The sequence below is a fragment of the Seriola lalandi genome, unplaced genomic scaffold (assembly GCF_002814215.2).
Source record: "Seriola lalandi dorsalis isolate HSWRI2012SDOR001 ecotype SW California unplaced genomic scaffold, Sedor1 jcf7180002054144, whole genome shotgun sequence".
Lineage (NCBI taxonomy): Eukaryota > Metazoa > Chordata > Actinopteri > Carangiformes > Carangidae > Seriola > Seriola lalandi.
In genome coordinates, this window is record NW_019524697.1 from 328,044 (window position 1) to 347,241 (window position 19,198).

General features: G+C 40.6%; 2 protein-coding genes across 2 annotated transcripts; one reads left to right on the plus strand and one right to left on the minus strand.

The window, feature by feature from the left end:
- The first annotated feature begins 1,828 nt into the window (after positions 1 to 1,828).
- Positions 1,829 to 9,062, plus strand: trmt9b (tRNA methyltransferase 9B). The gene is made up of 4 exons (XM_023403555.2): positions 1,829 to 2,104; positions 5,859 to 6,058; positions 6,268 to 6,441; positions 6,883 to 9,062. Exons 2-4 carry the CDS (start codon positions 5,902 to 5,904, stop codon positions 7,839 to 7,841), a joined length of 1,290 nt encoding a protein of 429 aa, XP_023259323.1. The 5' UTR covers positions 1,829 to 2,104; positions 5,859 to 5,901; the 3' UTR covers positions 7,842 to 9,062.
- Positions 9,063 to 9,141: 79 nt separating this feature from the next.
- hdac12 (histone deacetylase 12) lies at positions 9,142 to 11,825 on the minus strand. Its single transcript, XM_023403557.2, has 8 exons — positions 11,590 to 11,825; positions 11,337 to 11,480; positions 10,832 to 10,991; positions 10,538 to 10,734; positions 10,272 to 10,422; positions 10,017 to 10,133; positions 9,792 to 9,934; positions 9,142 to 9,647 (listed from the first exon to the last, which is right to left on the minus strand). The coding sequence occupies exons 1-8, from the start codon at positions 11,704 to 11,706 to the stop codon at positions 9,624 to 9,626; spliced, it is 1,053 nt and encodes a 350-aa protein (XP_023259325.1). The 5' UTR covers positions 11,707 to 11,825; the 3' UTR covers positions 9,142 to 9,623.
- Positions 11,826 to 19,198: the final 7,373 nt, after the last annotated feature.

Genomic DNA, 19,198 nt, shown 5'->3' on the forward strand with positions numbered 1-19,198 from the left:
TCATGATTGGGCAGATTAAACAGAGCAATGGAACAGAAGCTGACATTAACAGCAGCGATGTGGGGGTGGAGGTTTACAAGGTTACTGTTGTTTACCAGCTGCTGAACCTCACCTGAGGGGACAAGAGTGTTTTCAACATCTCACCTTGTTTGCTGGCTCACTGTGTACGTGTGTTTGTGCTGTGCACCTCCCAGGTGTGAAGGTGTACAATTGTAAAGTGAGGCAGCCTGCGGTAGACACAGAGGGAGATGTGGGCTCCCTGAATGGCAGTGTTGAGTCACAATTAAGTCACTGCTATTAACCATCTTAGAGACCGAAAGGGCAGATGAAATTAGAGCTGACACCCAGAGGACAACAAAAACTGGACATGACAGGCTAATGGGTGCTAATTACCACCCCACCAAGCAATGCCTAATGGTACAGAACTCAATGTTTTATATGCAGTTGTTGCATTATTATAACCTCCACTGCAAGTGGAAAATCAGGATGAACAGGAAACACTCATGTAGACCTCTCACTGTATCCTTACTCTTGGTGCTAAAGAGAGGAAGTTGTAACGCACGGCTTCACAGAGCATTATTTATTATCATTTATGTTTTACAAAAACATATGGGTCATATATGAGCACATTAGTATACCTAGTAGTTATGTCAGCATGTAGGCTATGAAGTAAATGTACATCTTATAGATAGCTGTCGGTTTCTTGTCAGTATTTTCCTCCTGGTGCAATTTAGCCTGATGGAAAAAGGAATGAAGCATTAAATGAAAGCTCTCATGAGAATAACAGATTTGCGCACAATGATGGCTGTTTTAAAATCATTTATCATCATTAACCTATGGGGAAAAGTCATTTAATAAATGTTCTCTGTGAAACTCATTTTAAGTGGAGCACGAGGTGTTGTCTGTCGACTCCAGTTCACGTTGTTTATTGTGGTTGTCACGTGAGGCTGACAGCCAATGACAACCGTGTTCTGCAATCGCACAGCGTGTCATCTTTTTTACACACTGACGACCAACCAGCTGAGTCAAATCAACAATAATAAGACCGGACACTGGATCATACGCTCTTCAAAATAAGAGCGTGAACTTGTGTATTATTGAATGTAAAATGTCACATATTGAGCTGTTGCATAGAAGCAGTACAGAATGCAAATAGACAAATGTGCAGTAAATACTAGAATAAAGTGAATACAATTCATATCCACGTGCATATGATAGCTATAATGGACACCATGGTGAAATAATCAAATGTCCCTCCTTTTACCTTGGTTGTTTTTATTACACCAAAAGCACTTAATTCAGTATTTTCTTCAATACTGGTATAATACTCCTAAGAGAAGCTTATCTGGCGCTGCTCATCATCTGCATCCATTCAGCCAAACACATAAATCTTAAAACAAATCATTCACGAGGGCAGAAGAGAACAAGAAAAATAGACTTGGATAGGTTGTTGTAATAGGTTGTGAATTACTGTTCCCGTGTAGCTCTGTGTCATGTCATTGTTTGTTGTTTTCTGTTCATTAGATAAGAAACCTCAAAAGGCAATCATCAGGATCCTGTGATTTATGCGTCCTTTTTTTTCAATTTCTGTTTCAGCTCTGATCACTGTTTATTGACAGGAACAACATCTGCCCACACCATTCTGTTCAATATTCATTTACGGAATTTTCTTAATCTTATCTTACAGTACTAGTTGACTATCATTTCTCGTGTTATGATAGAAAGTTTAGGGTTAACACAGTATTTGCTTACAGCGTTTTCACACTTTCACTAATGAGGCTGTAATTTTGAAACACCTCACCGGAAAAGTCGCTGTAATTTAATTCTACCTTGACAGGTGTGGGGTTCAACATGCTATGGATATGATAGAGTCCGGCGGCCGGTGCGCTGCTGGAGGTCACACACGACAGGTATTCCCTTTCGGCTCACGTTATCGGTCCTCTCGCAGTCCTTGATAATGCGCCCGCTGTCGCCGTGTCGAGCGCGTGCCTCTGATCCTCGCGGCAGATCCATCGTGTAGATGAATCGCATGTGCAGAGAGGGAAGTTTACCTCCGGCGACCTGAGGACAGAGGCGGATAATTCCGCGGCGGTTTGCACGTTCGGTAAGTGGGTTTGCGTTTTCGGTGGATGAGTAGGATGCAGCAGAGAATGGGGAAATGTTGACATGATGATAGCAGTTATTGCAGCATGTGTTATGTTTTTGATTGGTTAATTGCCTCTAAAAAAACCGACCTTGGATTTATTGTTTTGTCTAGTTTTGAACGCATCCATTTAAGAAACTTTGAAGCTGCATAAAGTAGCAGCCCAAATGAAGGACAAGTCTGATATCCAGTGTGTAATTTGGAATACACAAAAAAAGGAAATAGCCTCAATGAGTTTGAGTTAACTGAATTGGATTTAGTCTGTCCAATGGTTGTGCTCTATTACTATATATAAGTTTAATTAATTTCTGCATATCTTCAAAACATATTACAGTGTATAGGTCCCATACATTACCGCTCAGAACAATATATGCTTGCAGCAGTGAGGGGAGTCCAAGTTTAGCAAACATCCTCTCTCCACATGTTGATGTTGAGTCATTAACTGCTGGCAGACTTGGGTGAACCTGGGTAAACCTGTTCTCTGTGTCTCCCTGTGTGTTCATATAGGGGGCCAATGGCAGCTGGCAGAATCACTGTGCTGCCCTGTCTGTTCATAATAAACAACACCAATCTCATCAAGGCAACGGGGAGGGCTCAGTTATCAACATGGTCCAGGAACATTTAAAGTTTGATAAGTGCAGAATGATGAGGGGTTTAAGGCAAATGTGAGCTATTGTGACCAAAATATCTTGTGATGGAACTGGCTGATATTTAGATATTCGCCAGGAGAGCTATATGCAACCACAAAAGACCCAAAATGTGATGGCTGATTTTATCTTCATCCAGTCAACGTCCTATACCTTGGAAAAATCCGTGTGCCAGACGTTGCTTCTGTCCCCTGATTTAATTTTAGTCCCCATTGTCAGTCAGAGGCAGTGCTCTCAGCCTCCCCAGCTGCCGGTTACATAATGTCAGCCGAGGACTACCACAGTTTAGTAAGCAGAGGGGGGAAATCGGGCGGAATAGAGCAAAGACAATACTGAACGAGGCCAGATTACAACATTACATAAGGGATGTTTTGCTTCCACTTGGCTGGGATGATGCAGATGATGGTGGTCCAGAAATAGGTCTGAGGGAAGGAAGATGGGATGCTGCACACACTATATGTGCCAGCGGAGGAGTATTCAGACAAGGCTGTTAATGCACAGCGAGGGTACAGATCTGGCTATCAGTTTGTAGAGAAGAATATTTACATTTCATGTTGCACAGCCCGGCTTTTGTTGCTAATATCCTGTGGTAAATGTTCCCAGCACATGTTCAGTGTGTACACTGGTGCACATTGGGCACCAGTGAATATTACATTCAAGGACATATCAGTTTAATATCTTCTGAGAGAGGCAGAGGGGAAATGTCTGATAGCTTTCCTGCTGGTTAACCTCATCAGCAAAGTGCACTGTGGCATTACATGGTTCATTAGGTTGTGTTACTTTGGTTTAGACATGTTATTGAGAATTTCTTTACAGACAAAACAAAAATAAATAGGTACGTGATAGACTGGGTAAGATATGTAGCAGTAAGATAAATGTCCACAATCCCAGACTTTTTAAATTCCAAATATAAATGGCATCTAAGAAAATACTAAAACCATCATAAGCAGATTTTCTCACTGTGGCGAAACTAATGTAGTTGGAGGAAAAACATAAACAGCGATGACTTTATAACAGCGCTTATTGACTTGGCAACATATGACAGCGACATGATGGCATTGATGTATGATGTCTGCTGGGATGGGTCTGCACCGACACCTTTCATCCATCACATGTGATTCAAAGGAGCAAATCATCTCTACATCACATAAAGCAGAAAATCTTTGTCACATTCCTCAGCTTGAAGATTTGAAGTGTGTCACAGTCCTGACTGCATCCCTGTCAGTGATTTCAAAGAAACAGACGGACGTAACCCCACAGCACTTTACAGTATGATTTAATGATGATTTGTTGCTTAATATTGTGAATGCTGAGGAAGAAAGTGAGCGCTTGCCTCTCTGCTGGCCTTATTCAGTAGTTAGAAAGCAACCCCTTTTTTCTATTATCAAATTAAAATGGTATTATCCTCATTGAAGTTAAAGAAATGTAGCCCACAAAAGATTTTAAAAGCAAAATAGTTCTAGCAGGCCGCAATTTTTTAATAAACTTAGTCATTTAAAATTTATGAACGGCAACAGAATTGCTGATATATCACTGTTGCAAGAAAGCATGTGATGAATTTAACTTTTATAAGCTTTGGAATAAAAAAAAAAAAGTGTTGTTATTAAAATTACTACACTTGAATTAAATTCTCCAGCTTTGTGAACATTTGCAGTTTGTACAAGCGTGCTTATAAAATCTCATTGTGGTCAGCATGTGGTGGAAACTGTTATGTGTGGTTTTGCTTTACATGAAATTAATTAAAGCAGGTGATAATATGCTATGAAAGATAGCTACACAGGCCAAATGCACAGAAGTTTTCCCCCAAAATAACAATGTAATCCTTTGGATAATAACGTAGAAGAACTCTTCATGCATATAGTGCTTGAGGGAGCCGCAACAGCACTGCAGGAGCTGTGGGCCGCATCCTAATACACTGAGAAGACTGCAGTGGGAGCTGTGAAAACCAGACATAACACAAACATCACAATTACATAATCCCCAAATTCACTCTGAAATTCTGTAATGCATCTCTGAAAATTCAGCAGTAAAATACTCATTAATGTGACAAGCTATTATTTATGACATTGTTATATACACAAAATAATATATATAATATGATTTCCCAGTAATCCTCAATAGGTAAAACAATGGAAGTAGTATGAATTTGGCCAATTATGTAATGTAGATGAAAATGTTTCATGTGAAGATTAGAGAAACAATCTCCAGTAAAGCTGTAACACAGTTAAATGATATTCAGTTCTGCAGTGCTGTCAGATGATGGAAAATAATGTAACCAGAATGAAGATCTATGCATATGTGTATGCATTAGCCTTGAATTTCCAGGGAAATTTAAAGTCCGCCTCAGAAGCAATGAGAGTCATTGTAGGTGAAAGTGATTCCTAGAACGTGAGCTGGTGCTGAAATCTTCCATTGCCTGTGACGCTGAAAGAAATATTATGATCTTTAAAACCCAGCAGCTGCAGCAGCTGCATGGTGGTAACCTATCGAATGCTTCACTCGGCTGATGAAAATCTTTGTAAAAGGAACTCTGTTTCAGACATGACTGACGTTTTGTTTTGCATCTTGTTCCCAAAATGATTAATGTGTTGACCTTTTGCCTCTGCATCGCCATGAAAACAATTTGACGCGGCCGCTTTGAAAATGGACCCGCTGAGTCGTGGGACTGCCTCCTCGGACTCCCCTCCCGTTTTGTTTCAGTAACAGACAGTTAATAACAAATTAAACCTGACAACATGTATTCATATGGCTTAACATCAGTGTGTCCTCCTGGAGCACTGCAGGGTGGATGTAAGAAGCGTTACTGATTGAGACCGCAGCAGGTCCTTCGAGTACAAAGCCAAGGGTTCGGCGTTAAATTACCCTTGCTGCCTGACAGATGTTTCAGTGTGTCTGCTGATTAAGGTTTCCTGCTGACCTTGTTGGACTTTAACAAGCATGTAGAGAGGGACACCTCGGCGCTGTTCCCCTGTTGCTCTTTTCTTTTTTTTTTTTTCCTTAATGAAGTAGAGTGACTACTTGATAGATTTATCATTGCGAAATAAGCAGATAGATGTTTGTCCCCACAGGCATGATGGTGTGAGGCCGCTGCATGAGGCAGCCTGGACAAACATGATGGAGGAGGCTGCCAGCCAGCTCGAGAGAGACCATGTGCACAGTGTCTATGACAAGATTGCTCCATATTTTAATGACAGCCGCTATAAAGCCTGGCCAAAGGTGCGACAGTTTCTGCTGGACCTGCAGCCGGGAAGCATCGTCGCTGACATTGGTAGGTGTCACCTCCAGCAGTAATGTAATGACACTAGATTCACACATCATTTGTGCTTCTTCTGTTGGGTTTTTTTTTGTTTTTGAAAACACAACTAATTCTAAAATTGTCTTCCCCTTAAAAGAGAAGATGTGTTTTAAATGTAATCAGACCAGTAATCATTCCTCATCAGTCTATAGCGCGGTAGCTGATTGTGTTGTCCTTGGCAGGTTGTGGCAATGGCAAGTACCTCCACATCAACAAGGAGGTGTTCAAGCTGGGGTGTGACGTTTGTCGCCCCCTGGTGGACTTTGCCTGGAGCCAGGGACATGAGGTCCAGATGTGCGATGGGCTGCATTTGCCTTACAGAGACAGCTGCTTCGACGCTGTGCTCTCTATTGCAGGTAATTGACACCGACACCGACACACACACACACGCACACACACACACACACAGACACACACGCGCAGTTAAAGTGAGGTTTGGATCCTGTTGATCCCTCTCACTCAGTAACAAATCACTCCCTTCATATGCATGAAGTTCAACTGATGCAGCTGCCGTTTGCCTCAAATTTAATGAACTCATAATAATGATAAACATCAGTTTACCTCCAGTCTGTGTTGCCAGGCCAACATAGTGAAATAATTCATGTGTGTCCTCCAACAAAAGAGTGCAATTAGGACCAAAAGCAGACACCCACACTATTAATTTATCTGGTGTGCCATACACAGTGTACATAATGTGTTTGTTGACTGCAAGTGCTGAATGTGACAGTTCATCATAATTAAATAAATGCCTACTCACCATCCTACTTAATTCTGATAAATTAATATTTTTGTCACAGTCATCCATCATTTGTCCACCAAAGAGCGCCGTATTCGAGCAATAAAGGAGATGGCTCGCACCCTGCGTGTGGGTGGACGCATCATGATTTATGTGTGGGCCATGGAGCAGAAACGTCGTAAATTTGAGAAACAGGACATTTTCGTTCCCTGGAACCCCAACCCTCATTCGCCCTCTGGCTTCAATAGAGAGCACGCCAAAACCAGAAGGAGGGCCACTGCACAGAGCGTGAGCGAAGCCATAGACAACACTGACAAGCACAGGAAGGTTAGAAGCACATCCTCTGTGGCAGACGAAGAAGACCTGACCTGCACCACGCCGCAGCAGAGGACTCAGAGACTGTGGTTCTTCTCTAGGTCTTTGGATTCTGTGTTCGACTTTGGAAGTTTAGCCATCTCCCGGTCGTCCTCCAGAGACCTGAGCACTTTATCTTCACCCACGGGTGAAAACGAGGGGAACAGGGCCAGCCAGTGCGGGAGAGGACGAGGCCTCATCAAGCAGGTCTCCAGCTTCTTTTCTCCTCCGCCTGTGATCGGATCAGAGGAGGACGTCTTTGACTCGGTCACAGAACTGCACAAGGGACAAAATGATCCTGGGGGCAACAACAACAACAACAGCAACGGCACAGAAAACCAGAGTGTCTCAGTATCTTTAGCCCAGGAGTGTGGCTCTCTGGCCCTGCCAGATCTGGTGCCTTTCCAGACGGAGCACAGGAAGCAGTCTGGAGATGAAAGTGAAGTAGGGCCACTGGTAAAAGAGCCGCAGGAAAGCACAGAGAGTCCTCAGGGGAGCGAGGGACAGATGGAAGGCTCCTGCCTGAGGTACTATCACGTCTTCAGGGAGGGAGAACTGGCAGAGCTGATAGAGAATCACGTTGCAGAGCTTCATGTCAAACACACCTACTTTGATCATGCCAACTGGTGTGTGGTGGCAGAAAAAGTTCAGTTGTGGAAAATATGATTTTTAACTTGTCTGATTTTACTTTGCATCAACTCTGCCTCAAGTTTTAGCACTGAAACACACATTTGATGATTTTTACATTCTTGTAAGTGTGCAAAGGTACAGATTTAGCCATTGTTGAAGGTACACTAAACACTAAAGGAAACCACTCCACTGCTGCAGCTCTCTCCTGAACTGTTTGGAAAATGTAATTTTTTATTATCGCCGTCAGCAGCAGCTGACAGACTTATTTATATCTAGCATTAATTTAAATGGCATCTCTGAGATGTTTTCGCACAGGAAGGCAGTGTTCAACAATGGCTATCACTGTTAACCATGTTTCCATGTTTTTAAAGTATTTATTTTATTTCAATCCATGAAACCAACAAGCAGTATCCAGAAATCCAGTGTGTGTGTGTTTCGCTTTGGTGTCAAGAATTAGATTTTATCATCAAACCACAGGAAGCTCCAGGATTTTAACTCTTTTTAAAGAGCATTTCTGCAAGAGAGATGTTAAGAAATGCACTGTTTTTCTCTTTGGACTATTATACTAGCCAAAGGGGAATTTCTGAGACAATAGTATGCTCTTCCATCTGCTCTTATCCGTTTCAATGCTTTGATTTCAGTGAAAAAAGTCTTACTTTACTGTTTGTTGTCTGCCTGTTTTTACAACTGCACGTTCCTTAACTCTGAATTCAAAGAGCTAAACTAGCAGCGAGTGTCTGTTCTGTACTTTTTGGTGGGACTTTCTGTAAACTGCTCATGTGTAATTTATCATAAACACTATATTATAAAAAGAGCTCAAAGTTGTGCAGAATAATCTTCCAAAGCATATGTGCCATTTGCTTGTTGCGTTTCATTCTCGAAGTGTTTCTAAGAACGCGCCGCCGATGTGCGTGCTTGATGTTGATACTTGTAGTAGCTGCGTCGTCGTCTCGTAACAAGCTGAATATATACCACTAGTATGTTTCGGCAAATCAACTGCCTCATATACTGTGAATAAACATTGCACTGTACCACAAAGATGTTGCTGCTTGATGTCAGTGAATGACAACTGTAGGTGAAACTTGAAAACATACTGGGTTATCTGTATCCATTGTGCCAAGGACGGTGCACATCTTTATCAGTACAGTATGTGTGGACCAACTGTTTGTTCTGAAGTGACACTGGTACTTTAATGTCTTATGTGACTTGATGTAAATGCTTTATTTGTTTTTCCTCATTAAATATTTTTGTTCATGACTGCTGTTGTATTGCATATACTGACATTTTATGCATGTAATACGTTGGTAGATTGACATTCAGGGACAACCACAGAGTGTATAGTTCAATAACAGAATATTTAATAGTTCTACAGACAATTACTACTACAGAAGTAACCATAAAGTATCTTGATGAGGTAAAAAAGTTGGACATCTTAAACCCCTTCAGCCAACACACCACATGCTATACTAGAAAGTCACTTGCATGACCATGATCACCAACTTTTCAAAAATGAAAACAAATTATATTTCCAAATGAATACATTACTTAACACATACAGCATGTAGGTTAGCTGTAAATATCTTGTTCCAATCTACCACAAAAAATTTAAAATCACATAATTTGTCCAGCAGATTACAATATAAGTCCATTGTCTCCAATATCTTTTTCATAATTCTTGATTAAAAATGTCATCCTGTTAATATAGAGTATAAAACAAGTTGTGATTCACATCAGATTCTTTTATTACCACATATTAATATTGGTAGATCAAGTATCAGTTAGGCTTTGAGGGTCGTCTTGATTCAGGGGATGAGGGTTTTACATTCCACATTCCCTCCAAACCTGAAAAACGAAGAACATGAATACAACAATCACTCACGTCCAGTAAAAACCAGTGGTTACATTATGTTTACTGTTGCTGTAAGTCTTTCTGTATTGAAAGTGGCCATTTGGCAACACCTGTTTAGGCAGCTGAGTTTCCTGTACCTGAGTTGCTGCTCTGTGGACGATGGAGTGTCTGAGGGCCAGTTTGTCGATGTCTCTTGAATATCCTCCTCCAATAACGGCAGCGACAGGAACGCCCCTGCTCACCACAGTCTTCATCACATACAGATCTCTCTGATACAGCCCTAGGAGACACAGAGTCATTGAAAAATAAAAACACTCTCGAAATGTGGGGAGAGATAGTCGTGCGTCAAAGTTCTCGCTCACCTTGGTCAGTCAGGCGGAGCCTCCCGAGTTCATCTTCCCAGTGAGGGTCGACGCCTGCGTCATACAGCACCAGGTCTGGACGAAAAGTCTCCAGCAGCCAGGGAAGGTGAGCCTCCACTGCCGAGACCATCATCAGACATAGTTAGTTCTTATTAAAGATAGAAAAATAAAGTACGGATCTTGAACTGTGACTAAACTGAGATTTAGTGACTTGACTGCAACACTGTTTAATTATTACTGCCTGAGTTAACATGCCTGTGGAGAGGTAGTCCTTGTCTTCCATCCCATCCTCCACGCTGATATCTAGGTCACTCTGTTGTTTGCGGAGGGGGAAGTTTTTCCCACAATGCACTGAGAATGTAAACACACACGTCTCCTCTTTAAATATGAAAGCTGTGCCGTCACCCTGTTGGATGAAAAAAAATTAAATTTTTACTAGTGTTAAAAAAAAAAGTGTTGTACTTGTGACATATTGTTCTGATCCTACAGCGTTAAAAGTAGCAGAGATGAGTTGATTCCACCTGATGCACGTCTAGATCCACAATCAGAACCTTCCTCTTGGGCGATGAGTTGCCCATCAGGTATTTGGCTGCAACTGCTAAGTCATTGAGGAGACAAAACCCTGAACCAAAGCTTGGAAAAGCATGATGGGTTCCTCCTGCTGTACTGCAGGCCAGACCCCTCTGCAGAGCGACTTCAGCAGCCAGAACAGTCCCACCTGTCAACAAGAGACAAGGTGAACCGATCATGCGGTGTGATCTTTCCAGGGCATGCAGCTGTGAAGTCACCTCTGGCTGCAGGTCTCCCCTCCTCACCTGTTTCATATCGACATCGTCTCACCAGGCCCTCGCTCCAGGAGAAACCTGTCCTCCTTTGTTCTTGCTCATTTACCTTCCCATTTATGAAGTTGTTCAGGTATTCCTCAGTGTGCACACAGCTCAGTAAATCTTTAGAGGCAATTTCAGGGACCCACACCTACTGAAGAAGGAAAACAGAGAGTAAAATGTGGGAAAACAAGTAATAATATCAGTCTTGTAACTAACTGATTTTTCACTACCAATTAATCCTCTACTATTTTTGTTGATTAATCATATAATTTATAAACAGACAGAACATTAACGGTTGTAATGGTAGTACAGTCCCAAAGCAAAAGATCCATTTACAGACACAAAGACAATGGAAAGCAGCATAATCATTCATAAATTGTCAAAATTGTGATCAATTAATTAACTAATAGAAGATATTGGTGATATTTAATCAGTTAATAATAATAATAATCGCCATAAGGATTTTTTGTTGGAAATATCAATGCCCCCTCACCTGTTTCTCTGTAATGACTTGGTCTTTGATTAGAAAGTGTAAAACCCGGGGAAACTTGCCCATCGGAAACCTGTGCGTTGGTGGGAGGTCACACACGTACCCGCTGTGATGAACTACTGGCAGTCCGCCGGATCCATGTCTTACCTGGGGGGTGACGAGAAGTTGCACTGCAAGGTCAGCTTCACTGCGATGCATTGTGTTTTTAAGGTTCAGAAAACATGACTTCACTCAACCCGAAAAAGTAACTTCTTACTGTTTCTGCACGGAAACATCTGCAGGCGGTGAAAGCTGCACCAAACAAACGTCCGACTTTTATTCGAGGTCTTTTGCAAAGTATTTGCTTTATGCAAATCATTTCTCTGACTAACATTAATCAAATGACAGTAACTGACAGAGGACAGAGAAATGTTGACTTATAGTCAGTCTGATGTTATGAAACGAGGTAGCAGCACGGTTGTAAACGGGCTGGAGGTGTCCTGTCTGTTGACGGATGTTTGACTGTGACTGTTTCTCCTCTCTAACGCTGCCACCTGCTGACACGGAGTGGAAACAACAGAGTTGGTGTCATGGTTGTTTACCACCATCTACTGATTTGCAGTAGACGGACAGCATGATAGTCAGAAATTACTTTGTCATACGAACATGTTTGTTTAAGGAAAATACATTTTTATGCATGTTGATTGTTGTAATTATTGATGGATGCTTCAGATTTCTTACACTATATGTAGGCCTGCTTTTTAATGAAGATAATAGAACCTTTTAGTGTGCAGAAAAACTGTCATTAGAGAGGACAGTAGCTATAGAGTAGAAGAGATTGGGCACATTGGTGAAAGTGAAAGTTATTCTGTTAACAGAGGAGGTTGCATTTAATCAACTGTAATGGGTATTCTGGTTTATAGGGGCCTGCGTCTTAACCAGTGTGTCTGGCCTTCCTGACCGTGACTAATGGAATCTGAGACAGGATCCGAGCTGCTTGCCTCAACAGCAGCTCACAGTTAGATGAAGATACACCAGAGGCATCGTGAGAAAAAGATGCAGATTTGACCAACAAAAAGCTCATCAATGAATGGCCATAATACCAATGATCAGTCATATGTTTTGCCCACTTAAAAATCTAATCATCTAAATGTGTATTTTACACATTATATAAAATAGATTGACAAGAGGCAATTACATGAGTGCTGTAACAGAACTGAGACTTTTAACTACATGTATGTACAGGTGTTCTTTTAACCAATAATCAGGGTTACATTAACATTCGTTATCTATCTTAGATTGTAACAAACTTTTCACCGCAAAGATGAATATATTTCCAGAACTAACATTTTAATTAAATTATGTTTGATCCTCAGAAAAAGGATGAAGGGAAGAAGCCTGGACACTTCAGGGCACTCCTGAGGTAAGTGAAGACAAAGTAGCAAGCTGGTGTGCATTGTGCAGGTCAGGAAAATGTTTATGTGTAGCAACAGTCCAGTAACAGTCTGGTTGCGGAACTATTTGTGTTGGATTTGCAGAATAAGCGATGAAATAAATAAAACAAATCATAATCTGTTGTTGTTTATTTAACTAATATGGCGCTCATAGAAATGTATAAAAGCAATATCACACTCAAGGTCGTGATGTTGCACTGAATATCAGCACTGGAGTTGAGGTAAATAAAAACTTAACTGTTGTGGTTTGCAGACAGAGGCCGTGGAGAGGCAACATAAGAAATATATTCTGTTGCTTCTAACCTTCTCTCTGAGTCATCATTTTACAAGTAAATTAAGACAAAATCACAGCACAGTCTTTGTCTTTAATTTATGTATTTGGTGATTTTGTCAGATGACATCGTGGTTATAAAATAAAGGTTTGTCCGTAGGCGGTCCAGCCATATACTATGTTTTGACCCAGTCTTGTTTAAACAACTGATAAACTGATAAACTGATATTAAACTATTTTGGTTCTGTGATAGTGCCAGAAAAAGTATGTTGGAAAAATGTACATTATATAAATCTTTACAATAATTACCATCCATTACTGTAATGTTACAAGAAGTCTCCTATAATTCCATGATATCTTTTACTTTTAACATGTTATTTGTTAGAATGGTCACATACCTCTAAAAAAAAACACAGAAATACATAACTACAGATAATTACAGTCATTACAAAAAATGTCATAAATCTAAGACCATTTACACATAAAACAAAACACATGTAGCCTAAGGCCTACTGATTTCTTTCTGAGAGGAATGTCAGGCTGAGTGGAAAACCATGTAAATGAGACATTATCATTCATGAGGCTCTTTTCATTTTGTAATCTTTTAGTTTTTTCCCTCTTTATTCATCAAATGATCAAAGCTACTTTTACAGTTAGAATTTTCAACTCCCCATGACAAATTGCTCATCCTATCTAGTGTATTTACATATAATTCTGAGAGTAGATGTTTTTCTCTACATTCAGAGTTTCTCTGTGATGTTTGTCTGTACTCTGACCATCTTTATCCATCCTCCTCTGTCCTCCTCTGCAGCTGTCACTGTCAGCTCCCCTCTTGTTCATCTGAAGTGTGCGGTGGCCGAAGTGCTGAATCCCACTGGCAGAGGATCATTTATGGTGTCACACTGAAGTCATGTCAGACTCAACTGTCTTCAACCAAATGTGTTCCACTTTAAAGTGACAGAAGACTCTGTGGAAGGGTAAGTGATGTGATGCAAGTATAGTTTACCCAGACCTTTTGTCCTCCACCCCTGTAATCTTTTGACACGTTGGTACTCTAGTTGCTATAGCTTGACACCAGTTTCCTTCCCACTGTACTGAAACTGGTATTGTGTCTGGTTTTGCTTCTCCATCTGTGTCTGTTTTACATGACTGGCGGGCAGCTCAAGGCACTGTCTGGCCTGCTGCCGGCTGTGGGGTTCTCCCATGGGTGTGTGTATGTCTGTGCAAGAACAGTGTGGTGGATGGGGATTAGTACAACCCCCACTGGGAGGGGCTAGTGTACTCAGAGGCAGATAAGAAAAAAAGACAAGAGCGGTGGCCCCAGGTGCAGAGGAGAAATCTCCTCATAATAGAGAGAGGAGATTAGAGAGGTAAAATCAATTACTGACTTGAGCCCCGTTAACAGGCATTTCAAACAGGGTGAGAGGAGGGAAGGGAGGGGGCTCTCTTTTCAAATGAAAGACTCCAATATATTCTGGCAGCAAGACTGAATAACTTTGTGCAGTTGAAGGTTATATTGATTCATTAACATATAGATTTTCTGTTGGCATCGCTCTAAATTTAATACAGCATAAAAGACTGTACCACTGCTTTTGCATGTTTTAGCTTATTTACTAGACATCACTTTTACTTTATATCACAATTATTCATTTTGCAAACCATGCTAATAGAAAATGTATATTTTCTACTGTTCTAGGTATCCACTGGTTTCCATTCATTTCCATACAATAAAAAAAAAAAAAATCTAGAGACTACTAGACTCAAACTGAAACATGAAATGAAAACATGACATAACATTCACAGTGAACAGCAAGTCAGCTTTAGTTTTGGTTCCATTATTGTTGTAAGATGTAGAACTCACATTCATTTGATGATTAGAGATAAATGTGTCAGTTATTTTTTATTTATCACTTCATTGTTATGGTGTATAAAATGTCAAAATAACTGAGAAATACCCTTCACACCCCTTTTGCCAATTAACAGTCCAAAAATACTCAGTTTCCTATAACGGAGGACTAAGAGAACCAGTAAATATTCACACTTGAGCAGTTGGGGAATTATAAATCAGTTATCAGATATGCTGTCATAAAATTTTCCAGATTTTGTTTCAGCTTTAGTGGCAACTTTTCTTATCAGTTTACATTTAAACTGCATCATCATGCAATGATAGAGTAACGCACAGACGAAGGGTCTTACAGATTGATTAAGAACACAACTAAAGCAAGTTTCAAGTATCTTTCAATAGATTGTCATAGATCTACTGGCACATCTATGTATCATATAGAACTGGATGGCAGACTGGAACAGCAGTAACAATACATCCAGAAATCTACATCTGCAAAGAATGTACTTGAAAATGGTCAGTGAAATGGAACATAATACATGACCAGTATATACGCACCACCTCAAACACACTGGCATAGTTTAATGTAATATTTAGTGTTTAATAGTGAGGCAGAAAGCACAGCTGACAGTCAGCTGGGAGGGAGCAGCCGTCTGCTTCAGGGCAGCTGTTTTTTAAGGCCTTGCAGCTCTGCCTCTCATTCCTAGCAAAGACAAAAGAGGACGCTGACAACTGCTCAGCTTTGATCTGATTTTCTCCTCTCCCATCGGGCCGCCTTAAATCAGCCCTCTCTGTCTCAATCAGTCTTTCTTCCTCTTCACCGTGTTGTCATAAATTGCAGTCAAATTATTTCCAAGTTGTTTCCCTATTTGGAAGGAAACATTTAAGTGTATTCAATCAAAAAAAAAAAAGCCACACGTAGACTCGGCTTAAAGGACGTGTTGGACCATACGTATTGCACACATGGAGTGGATCAATGTTATGCTGCACGCAATGTGTGTTTAACCAAACCAAATGAATAACCCGTCATCTCTGGATCTCCCCGTCATCTTGACATGTATTTTCACGTTTTTGGAAGAAAACGTGTTTGTTGTCCGACCCCAGTACGGGGTGTGGGTGGTGTGATGTTTGCATCAGACGTGGGATTCAAACATACCTGTCATTTACACAACATCACAATCACAACATGGAGCCCACAACCCCCTCCCCCCTGTCCTCACCCTCCACCTCACAGCTCAGAGCGGAAGGAATTCGCTGGTTGATTGCGCGACTGCTGGCGGAGCGTGTTGCAGCAGGTGAGGACAGGGGTTGTTGTTGGAATGAATTAATTTGTAGCTGCTCCGGGTGTGTGTGATGGTGACGGGCTGCTGCCTCGTCCCTCCGAGGCAATCCCCCGGTCACATGAAAGGCCGAAGTGATTCACCTCTCATCCCTCCCTGTCTTCCTATAATCACAGATGTGCTGGGGAGACAGGCCTGTGAAAGCACCGTGCAGCAGTGTAATTTACCATCATTTCAGTTAATGTTTACATCTCCTCTCCTTATTGCTGGAAATGACATCTTCTTTCTTACTCTCTCGCATTCCTCATTATTTGGGAATGCCCTGACAGCTGTCGTGTGGCCGCTGTGTGGTAAACAGCGGGTGCTGCCCGCATGTGTTGTCAGAAAGTGGTGGTGTGTGAGCCAACAAAATGCCAAGACAAGGAGTGAGGCCAAAAAATATACACTTACCCAAATATTTGTCAAGACCCAAAGCATTTTTTAGATCAGACATTTACTCACAATTGAACAAATTGTGTGAATGGGAATAATTGGATATGTGGGTTGTGGTATCCTGAGGTTATAAAGTTTTGTTTTTCATCTGCCTTACAACTGAAGTTTGAAAGAATTCTGATTATACATTATACTGATGCCAAATCTGAATAATTGCATAACCTATAAAAAAACCCCCACTTAATTTGTGTTTGAAATAAAGCAATAACTCAGATTATCAAGATTTAAGTACACTAGGCAATCACACCACTTATTTATGCACTGATTTTTCAACAACTTTCATCACTTGCAAATTAAATATAGAGGATTAGTTGAAGATGGTTGTGTCTGGGGCTGTTTCATCAGCAAAATCAGCCAATTATCAAACCAGATTAATATCTGTAGGCTGCCAAAAGTAATAGCTCTCAAGGGTTGTTACAAGAACAGTTGGATTCTAATTAATTCAACAAAGTGTGTGATGAAGTCCATAGGGGGGTGGTCTTAAGATTCTGAATATGGAAACTCTATGTAAATGATGATACCGCAGTTGTCTCATTAGCATATGTGCACAATTTTACATTAAAACACTCCTTAGTACAAATGGAAATATGGGTTAAGGGGATCTTCGACGTTTTGATGGATAAAAGTTTAATTTTTGTCCTTTTTAGTTTTATAGTATTTGTCTGTGAGCTCAGTTTTTACAGTCTTACTCTTATGTGCTCACACATCGAGGTTGTTACTGAATGAATTACTGCTCTGTGAGATAATATCTATGTAAACATGTTTCAAACATTGAAAGCAGCAGTTTGTTTGGAACAAAAACGAGCTATTGAACTTACACCTTGACAGCCTCAGACACAACGTGAACAGTTTGATCATAGAGGCCATTATCTCTGCACGCACAGCGACTGTGTGATGATTCGATCAGATAGAGACACAGTGAGACTGCAGAGAGAAGTGATAATACACAACATCTGCCCCGGTCTGTGGTATGCTGGGAATCTGCAGGGGAGTCGAAAAGCAGTAGACATATTGAGTCAGACTGTGGTATTGCTGGAATGTTTTCTAATGATGTTTACGTTTTGTATTGTACTCGCCTGTTTTCCACAGCTGGGTACTGTTCATGTTACATAAGTTTGCCGCATGCAACAGCATAACAACCACCGAAGCAGATATTTATGCTCTGACACATTCTGTCCTTAGACGTAAATGCAGCAGAAAGTGAAGTGTTATCAGTGGTACAGGGGCAGATAGAATATTTTCCCATACTGTGAGTCTTTACCGTCCTCACAGACTCCCTCTTGTTCTGTGCAGCAATAACATGTTGCATTGCAGCCACATGTTTCAGCAACACAGCTGGCTCCATTCTTTTCCCCTCACTTTAATCTCACTATGCCATGTGAAGACCACAGGCACTTCACGACATCTGCCCCATCTTGACAGCCGTGTTGATACCGCTGATAAGAAGAAGCAGAAAGGGAAATGACAGCACAGAATTTGTTTTTCCTCAAACACTGTAAAACATTCTCTCAAACCATAAACCATTCGGTGGTTGGATGTACAGTAACCTTTTTGAGTCAAATCACTGTGATTTTATCCCCGGTGCACTAATGTTTTTGCCAATTTTTGATTGTATTTTCATACATTTTTTATTTTATTTTGGAAGGTAACAGAGTACAAAGAGTAATATCTGACTTCCATAACGTTGTTAGTCACATGAGAGACAGATTAAAAAATGATAAGTCAAAACTGTTGCACCAGAGGCTGAAATATCCTAACTGCTCAGTTGGATCCTACACTTTCCATAATGCTTACTGACAGGATCTTTTTAACTAATCTCAAACTGAAAGTTTCACTCCAAGTTCTAATAATTTATTTGACATTACCTCCATAAAGTAAGTAGGCTATTACTCAAGCATATTGTTCTCAATGGATCAAAACTGAATGAGGTAAAATATGAACCTTTCAAACGTCCACATATGGTGAAAACGATATTTATTAAAAGTAAATATTTAGTAAATATAAGTCTAATTACTGTAGCTGATTTACAGGACTGAGGTGTTTTGATGAGTATTTTTGCAGTGTATCAGGTGGTTGTGTGCAGGTTGTGTGAAGGGCAGCTCTTGAGGGCTGAAATTTCGTGCACAAGCTTTTGTCAGTATGTCACATGTTTTACAAAGTCTAAAATAATAAGAGATTAAAAGAGAATTCAAAACAGAACCAGACGTATTCAATGGACTAAAACGTTATCCTAAAAAGTCTACATTTTCTAGCCTGTAGTTCTTGTTCTAGTTCTAAGTTTGAGATTAATAATTAATTGGAAAAACTATTTTGTATCCTCAGGTGCTGCAATTCTTTAGTGAGTGGGTCATGAACTCTGTCATTGTCAGTCTCTAACATGCTTCCAGCTGAAGTGGTGAACAGACTGGGAAATTATCATTCTTATCGCACTGTAAATCAGACAAAGACAAACAATAATATCCTTTTACAGTCACATTTGCTTCTTTCTTGAGTTACTGGCACTGAGCTTCTCCGCCTGCTGATGATCCACATCTGGGCCTTGGTAT

What these genes read in the sequence shown, in the direction of transcription:
- trmt9b (XM_023403555.2), top strand. Translation starts at nt 5,902, where the DNA reads ATGATGGAGGAGGCTGCCAGCCAGCTCGAGAGAGACCATGTGCACAGT. An exon ending in AAGCATCGTCGCTGACATTG is followed by an intron (nt 6,059 to 6,267) that starts GTAGGTGTCACC and finishes TGTCCTTGGCAG; the next exon opens with GTTGTGGCAATGGCAAGTAC. An exon ending in CGCTGTGCTCTCTATTGCAG is followed by an intron (nt 6,442 to 6,882) that starts GTAATTGACACC and finishes TTTTTGTCACAG; the next exon opens with TCATCCATCATTTGTCCACC.
- hdac12 (XM_023403557.2), bottom strand. Translation starts at nt 11,706, where the DNA reads ATGTTAGTCAGAGAAATGATTTGCATAAAGCAAATACTTTGCAAAAGA. An exon ending in AAGTCATTACAGAGAAACAG is followed by an intron (nt 10,992 to 11,336) that starts GTGAGGGGGCAT and finishes CTTCTTCAGTAG; the next exon opens with GTGTGGGTCCCTGAAATTGC. An exon ending in TGGATCTAGACGTGCATCAG is followed by an intron (nt 10,423 to 10,537) that starts GTGGAATCAACT and finishes TTCATCCAACAG; the next exon opens with GGTGACGGCACAGCTTTCAT.